The sequence below is a fragment of the Rattus norvegicus genome, chromosome 3 (genome assembly GCF_036323735.1).
Source record: "Rattus norvegicus strain BN/NHsdMcwi chromosome 3, GRCr8, whole genome shotgun sequence".
NCBI classification, from domain to species: Eukaryota; Metazoa; Chordata; class Mammalia; order Rodentia; family Muridae; genus Rattus; species Rattus norvegicus.
In genome coordinates this window covers 74,649,815-74,657,733 of record NC_086021.1, presented here as the reverse complement: position 1 = coordinate 74,657,733, position 7,919 = coordinate 74,649,815, and the positions used below count along the sequence as shown (strand labels likewise).

Genomic DNA, 7,919 nt, shown 5'->3' with positions numbered 1-7,919 from the left:
GCTTCCTGCCAGGACTGGTTAGGTGGTCAAACAAATCCCTGTCTTTCAGCATTTGCTGATCTTGTGCTTACGTGCTTGTTATTTTTATAATATTCGGTTGACTCGATTAAAAAAAATGAGCCAGCCTGCCAAGCACGTACAGACTGATTTTGAATTCTTTCAGATGCCGCTGACTCTTCCAATGGCTGTAGCAACAACCCCAACGCTTGCCAGCAGATCTGCCTGCCCGTGCCAGGTGGAATGTTCTCCTGCGCCTGTGCCAGTGGCTTTAAGCTCAGCCCTGACGGTCGCTCCTGTTCTCCATATAACTCGTTCATGGTCGTTTCCATGCTGCCCGCAGTTAGAGGCTTTAGCTTGGAGTTGTCTGATCACTCGGAGGCCATGGTGCCCGTAGCTGGCCAAGGTAAGGGAACTCCTAAATCATGAGGTTTGCTTCTGTCTGGTGCCAGCTCCAGTGTGGCTGATAAGCTCATCGGACTCTTCTGGATGGCTGTCAAACTCAGAGCTGAGCCAAGTCCTGTCCCTGGAGTTTGCTCACTTAGAGCTCTGGGTCATGGCTAGAGGATCTGCATTGGTAATGGAGCCAGAGTTTGCTGGTTTATGAGAACCACAGGCCTAGAGGGACAGAAAGCATAGCATGGATTTTACATGAAATATCGAAGAATGGTTGTTTAGGGAAACTGTTCTGTAGTGAGGTGTAGGCTCGTTCTTTAACATAACAACAACATAATAACATTTTAAAATAAGAATGATAATAATAGTAAAATACACAAATATTCTTTTTTTGGGGGAGTGTATAAAGTCTCACTATGTAGCCCTGGTAGGCCTCTAACCCAGGCTATCCTTAAATTCAGAGTTCCCACCATCTCTGCCTCCCGGGTGTTTGAATTAAAGGCATGCACCAGCACACCTGACTCTTAATAATTCTGTTTTTATTGCACTTTACGTTTGCATACTGTGAATCTGTAAATGTGTCCTTCAAATATGCCAGGGTGTGTGGGTAAAACTCATAATTTTCTAGCACCATGAGGAATATGTGAGACTATCCTTCTCAAGGATACTTGTTTCAGAAATCCAAGGGTTGGTGGTAGAGTTTAGTGGAATAGAGCTTACTCTGTGGCAGCATTAAGGGCCATGAAATTGCTCCCCTGCATTGCAAGGCCAAATCAACCCAGGAACAAAAGGAAATGAACTCAGAAGAAGTAAACCTTGTTAGGTAGTATTGTGTTCTCAATATGAAATCTTAGTGTATGTTGTCAGTAGTTTGGCTAAGGTGTTCCCGGTCCGTCACTGCTTTGTAAAGAAGCATTTTCCCCCTGGATTATCTGTTTTATTTTACTTGGGCCCCAGGAAGAACTTGTTCCCTAAGCTACCATTGGCTTTAGTAGTCACAGGTGACTAATGATCCCTGGTGATCCTGCCTGAAGCGCTCATACAGGATCGTCTTGTTCTGCCGTTCTTTCACATTTATTACTGACATTCTGCACCTATGAAATCTCAACACCAGTTGGCATATCAGGGTGGACAGTGGGAATCTCACAAGACTCCCTCCCTAGAAGAACTGTTCAAAGAGGGAGACTCAGTGAGCTTCACTAACTGGTCATCCAACTCTAAGCTGTCAGTGCATATGAGTAACACAGACACTTGCAGTTACACATCTACATGTATGTATACATGCAATAATAATAATAAAGGAAAACGTATAGAAGTGGATGAAAAGGATGAGAACTTAGAAGCAGACGACAGGGAACAATAGTGAGGAGCAGGGTACGATAATAGGGATGAAGAGTTCTACTGGAGGACATTCATCTGTATCCTTAACAAAGAAGAAGGGGAAAGGAGGGGCCAGTTCAGTTGGCTGATTTTTCTTAAATGTTCTAGGACGAAATGTTCTGCATGCGGACGTGGATGTTGCCAACGGCTTTATTTACTGGTGTGATTTTAGCAGCTCTGTAAGATCCTCTAATGGAATTCGTAGAATCAAACCCGACGGGTCTAATTTTACCAACGTCGTTACCTATGGCATTGGGGCAAATGGAATCCGGGGTGTTGCACTGGACTGGGCAGCAGGTGGGTGGTCTGTGCCTTTGTTTCCATCTCTGTTGTCTGTGTTGATTTCTCTAGATAATCGATAAGATCATTTAAGACTAGGCCACACACTAAATAAAAAGGCAGGGTGTTTTATTTGACGGATTAATTATGGAAGAATCATTTACTTTTCTTCTATTTCTAGTCAGTCAAGTAGGAAAAACACCAGATTGTAGGTTTGTAGTTTTTGTCTTAGGGTTTGACAGCAAATTTCTAGATTAGAAAGATCTAAAATTTATGAAGAGGAAAGGCGTTCACTTTAATGTCAAGCAATTCTAGTTGTAGATTCTTAATTGCTTCCTCGTTAATGCACAAAAAACTTATTAGGTGTTTCTCTTGGTTACTAATATGCCCAGCTCACTATTTCATTAACTTACTCAGGTTTGAGTTACCACTCATTCCTATTGGGGCTTGGGAGAACTAGAATTTTTTTTTTAAATCAAAATGGATGTCATTGTATATTATTGAGCTTGATAAGTAGACATTGCTTAAATATAAAAATGCATTGCAAATAGTAAGTCTAGTAACTTGGCTGAATAAGATTTTAATGGATTCCCAATTCCCATCCTGAAGTATACTGTTTCTCATGGTGTGGATCAATAGGGTCAGTATGGTGTGGCTAGTAGGACAAATGTAGTTTCTCTCTCATACAGTTTTACTATAACACACTTATAGTCATTCATTTGAGGTTATCAGTGGCTGTTGTCACGTCCCAATGGCAGAGTTGAATACTTGAGAGAGAAACCATTTGTTTTGGCTATAATCTTAGTACCAGTGAGAGAAGGCAGGGGTGTCAGAAAAGAGTTGAAGGCATCATGTGAGCTCAACTCAAGCCAGAGATACAGGAATCCCCATCTCAACAAACAAAAGAGGCAATCAAACCATATACCCCACAAGTCTAAAACTACCTACTACTATTTGACAGCCCTGGATTAAAGGAGGCGAGCGCACAGTATTGCCACTCACCTCAAGTAGAGATATAATACACAGAAACCTCAGCTACATAGTTCACCTTGAACTATGTCTCTGGCTGGATTTTGAGGCAGGCTGGGAAATGGTATGTGCATAGTATCGATAGTTCACTAACTGACTTTACATGGAGCTGTAATTTTGGATCCAGCATCTTCTACTCATCATACGCATTCACCTGTAATACTTCACTTGACTGATAAGTTATTCTCCATTTACATTGTACTTTAACACAAGAGGGAAGTGGATTTTGGGTTTCTTGGCTACTAGAAAGTCAATGGATTAAGAACATCTACACTAGTTGGGAAGACTTAGAAAAGACCACGTTAACCTTACAGACGGAGAGCATTTGAGGGCATGTCTAGCAGTCTGAGGTGATTATGGCTGTCCTCTCTGCTCTTTTAGGCAGTTATACATTTTATACCATGATAAAGTATATTTAGGCTCTTTGATAAGAATGTTAAAGACTCATATTTTAAGTAGGAAGGGAGTTGTCACGCTGGCTGCGAATTCTAATCCAAGTAAGAATGTAGCTGAAGACTTCTGAGAAAAATAAATTTTAAAAAGTATTCCCTTTAATTCCCAAAAAGTTTATTTTTATAAACTTACATTGAAATTTATTGTCTTGAAAATACAATAAATTGTTTTTATTTGGTAGGTCTGTTCCAAGTGTCTGGTTGTCTTTTTAAAGTGTCCCATACTTGCCAGTGTTTCTCTGATCATACTTCAACCTTGCATATTTTATTATCAACTTTTTTTCTTCTTAGTTTTCCACTCATCGGCATCCTTTCTTTCTTTCCCTGTAGGAAATCTTTATTTTACCAATGCCTTTGTGTACGAAACCCTGATAGAAGTGTTACGGATCAATACCACGTACCGCCGTGTACTCCTCAAAGTCTCAGTGGATATGCCCCGGCATATTATTGTTGACCCCAAGCATAGATATCTCTTCTGGGCCGACTATGGGCAGAAGCCAAAGATCGAACGCTCTTTTCTTGACTGTACCAATCGAACTGTCCTTGTTTCCGAAGGCATTGTCACCCCTCGGGGCTTGGCCATGGACCATGACACTGGCTATATTTATTGGGTTGATGACTCCTTAGATTTAATTGCCAGGATCCATCTTGATGGAGGAGAATCTCAGGTGGTTCGCTATGGCAGCCGTTACCCAACTCCCTATGGCATCACTGTGTTTGGAGAGTCTATCATTTGGGTGGATAGAAACTTGAAAAAAGTCTTCCAAGCCAGCAAGCAACCAGGGAATACAGATCCACCCGTAGTGATAAGAGATAAGATCAACCTGCTCCGTGACGTGACCATCTTTGACGAGCACGCCCAGCCCCTCTCACCAGCAGAGCTTAACAATAACCCTTGTCTGCAAAGCAATGGTGGGTGTTCCCACTTTTGCTTTGCCTTACCTGAGTTGCCTACTCCCAGATGTGGATGTGCTTTTGGGACTCTGGGAAATGATGGCAAGAGCTGTGCTACCTCCCAAGAAGATTTCCTCATCTATTCCTTAAATAATTCCCTGAGAAGTTTACACTTTGACCCTAGAGACCATAGCCTACCTTTCCAAGTGATAAGTGTGGCGGGAACTGCCATTGCACTGGATTATGACCGTAGAAACAATAGAATCTTCTTCACACAAAAGCTAAACTCTCTCCGTGGCCAGATTTCCTATGTCAGCCTGTATTCAGGGAGCAGCTCTCCAACTGTCCTGCTGTCAAGTAAGTACACACCAGGGTTAGGGTTTACCTTGGCAGTAGATATAAGGAGGGCCAAATATTCAATTGTCTTGATGCCCTTTGAGACTTTAACATCTTCTTGTGATGTGTCTATGTTTGTATATCCAGATATAGGGGTGACTGATGGCATTGCCTTTGATTGGATAAATAGAAGAATTTATTACAGTGACTTTTCAAATCAGACAATAAATTCCATGGCTGAAGATGGATCCAATCGTGCTGTGATTGCCCGTGTTTCCAAACCCAGAGCTATTGTATTAGATCCTTGCCGAGGGTATGCCAAGGTCTTCTTGATTTATCTGCTTATATGACGATGGACTGGGGACTAGAAATTACTTTATGTTCATCGAGAACAATAATAATGATAATGTATAAACTTTCCCAGAGGCAGATTTTGGGGCCTTTCCCTGGTCTGACTTAGAGCATCCATTTTGGCAAAGAATGGAATGGAATACTTCTTTACTTACCTGTACATCGATAGTTATTACAATCTACGAATGTTTTCACTGTAAAAAAATGGAAAAGTCTTTAAAAGCTTCCTTGTCGTGAATTCATTATGCCCTCTGTTTGACTAACTAGGTACATGTATTGGACTGACTGGGGTACCAACGCCAAAATCGAGAGAGCCACACTGGGAGGAAACTTCCGGGTCCCCATTGTGAACACCAGCTTGGTTTGGCCCAATGGACTCGCTTTGGACCTTGAGACTGACCTTCTGTACTGGGCAGATGCTAGCTTGTAGGTGTCTGAATCATGCGGATATTAGACATAGGACTTACTCAATGTGGTAAAAATCTGATAGACCAGACACTTATTGCCTAAGTGTAGAATTAAAGTTTTAGGAACTATTTTATGTTCTAGCTTGGTGACTGAGAATTTGTCTCTATCCTCAGACATCTAAATCTCTGTATCACTAAATGTAACTATAATTAAAATGGAATTACTCATTACTGACTATAGGCCTCAGATTTGAATAATGTATCTGTTGGTTTGGGCTCTCTTTTCAATCAGTTCTTTTTCTCTGGCATGCTTCTCAGCAAACTTCACTTTAAAACTCCCTTTTAAGCACTTGTCACATAATTATGGGATATCTTCAAGTGAACTACATTGTAGTCGTCATGATTGAAGAGTTCAAGAGAGGAAATGATTTTGTTCATTACAGTTGTTTCTCTACATGTTTGTTCCCTCACAGAATCTGGTCTTGTGATGAAACATTCTCATTTTTTTCTTTCATTCTCTCTTTTGAACCATAGCAATGATGTTTTGTGCCATTCTAAGTAAATTCCTCAAAGTAATCAATGCCATTAAAGGAGATCAGTTCTTGTTTTATATTTTTGCTACGTTTCACACCAGGTCCCATGCATTATGCAAATCCTTTCTTGGATTGTTCCCACTTCTAATGTTAGCCTAGGTCTTATGAAATGATGCTATATGTAGGCTGTTGTATAAGCCAATAAGACTTACCATCACCAAGAAAGACACATGTGCCATGCACCTTATGATCACTACTTGACTAGCCATTTGAAGCAGACCTAACCATTATAATTCTTTTTCCATTTAGCAATTGCTTTTCTTTCTCTTTGCTTCAGGCAGAAAATAGAACGCAGTACTCTCACGGGCACGAACCGAGAAGTCGTTGTCAGCACTGCCTTTCATTCCTTTGGCTTGACTGTCTATGGCCAGTACATTTACTGGACAGACTTGTACACCAGAAAAATCTACCGTGCTAACAAGTACGACGGGTCAGACCTGGTAGCAATGACCACACGTTTGCCCACCCAGCCTAGTGGTATTTCCACAGTGGTCAAAACCCAGCGGCAGCAGTGTAGCAATCCTTGTGACCAGTTCAACGGAGGATGCAGCCATATCTGTGCTCCAGGTAAGGGGGCTGAGCAGGAAGAGGAAAACAAGTATTTAGTCACAATGACCGAAACAACGATGGCAAGGACACTTGGTGAGGGAGGCTGTGAGGGTATTTATTACCTTCAAGAAGAAAAAGAAATTGAAATTCTTGATCTCAGGTTATTTATCAAGTGGACTAAGGATTATTTTGAGAGGGTTGTATTGTGGGGTTTCTGTTCTGTTCTGCATGGGTTGGCTTTGTAAAGGCAGTGTAAGTAAGTGTTAGCTTGTTGAAGGGAAAGAGTAAGATGAAAGGTTTGGCTTTCTAACTAGAATAGGAATTCCATTAATGTAATCTTTCTGTATAGGAGCTATCGCTTCTAGTGTGATATTTTAGGGTGAAATAAGAATCCCATTGAGAGCAGTTTCATAGGAATATGTACTTTCTGATACTGTGTCTTTGCCAATTCTTCCATGGGACTCCATGTTGTAGGTGGGCAGTGGTTGTTTTTAATGGAAAAACAGGTCAGAGTATAGTTGAAAGGTGGATGGAGTCTTAGGGTTTTACTGCTGTGAACAGACACCATGACCAAGGCAAGTCTTATAAAGACAACACTTAATTGGGGCTGGCTTGGGTCCCTTATCATCAAGGTGGGAATACGGCAGCATCCAGGCAGGCATTGTACAGAAGGAGCTGAGAGTTCTACATCTTTATCTGAAGGCTGCTAGCAGAATACTTGCTTCCAGGCGGCCAGGATGAGGGTCTTCTAACTCATAACCACAGTGACACACCTACTCCAACAGGACCACACCTTCTAATAGGGCCACTCCCAGGGCCGAGCATATGCAAACCATCACAGATGGTGTTTCATCTCTAAGATGTCGTACACGCCATTCTGGAGGAGGCTAAGAAAGTTTCCTATGCTCATGCGTTGCCTCCCTCTGTCCCAGGTCCAAATGGAGCTGAGTGTCAGTGTCCTCACGAAGGCAACTGGTATCTGGCCAACGATAACAAGTACTGCGTTGTGGACACGGGGACCCGCTGTAATCAACTCCAGTTCACCTGCCTCAATGGGCATTGTATTAATCAGGATTGGAAATGTGACAATGACAACGACTGTGGTGATGGCAGTGACGAGCTTCCTACAGTCTGTGGTAAGCCGGACTCAGGGTTGGCGTTTGGAGCTAAGATGTCATTGTGCAACTGTTTGGCACAAAACATTACGGTATGGGTGGCTTTTCTGCTGGAGCCCAAAAACATTCACTCAGATAAGT

At 41.9% G+C, this 7,919-nt stretch overlaps 1 protein-coding gene across 1 annotated transcript in view; it reads left to right on the top strand.

Annotated features, from left to right (window-relative positions):
- The window catches only part of Lrp2 (LDL receptor related protein 2), a 157,388-nt gene that overhangs the window by 96,802 nt on the left and 52,667 nt on the right, over window positions 1-7,919 (top strand). Inside the window, exons 37-43 of the mRNA NM_030827.2 lie at window positions 164-403; window positions 1,882-2,070; window positions 3,864-4,784; window positions 4,911-5,076; window positions 5,382-5,540; window positions 6,392-6,681; window positions 7,596-7,799. Coding sequence (NP_110454.2) covers window positions 164-403; window positions 1,882-2,070; window positions 3,864-4,784; window positions 4,911-5,076; window positions 5,382-5,540; window positions 6,392-6,681; window positions 7,596-7,799 — 2,169 coding nt within the window. The remainder of the gene's footprint in view (window positions 1-163; window positions 404-1,881; window positions 2,071-3,863; window positions 4,785-4,910; window positions 5,077-5,381; window positions 5,541-6,391; window positions 6,682-7,595; window positions 7,800-7,919) is intronic.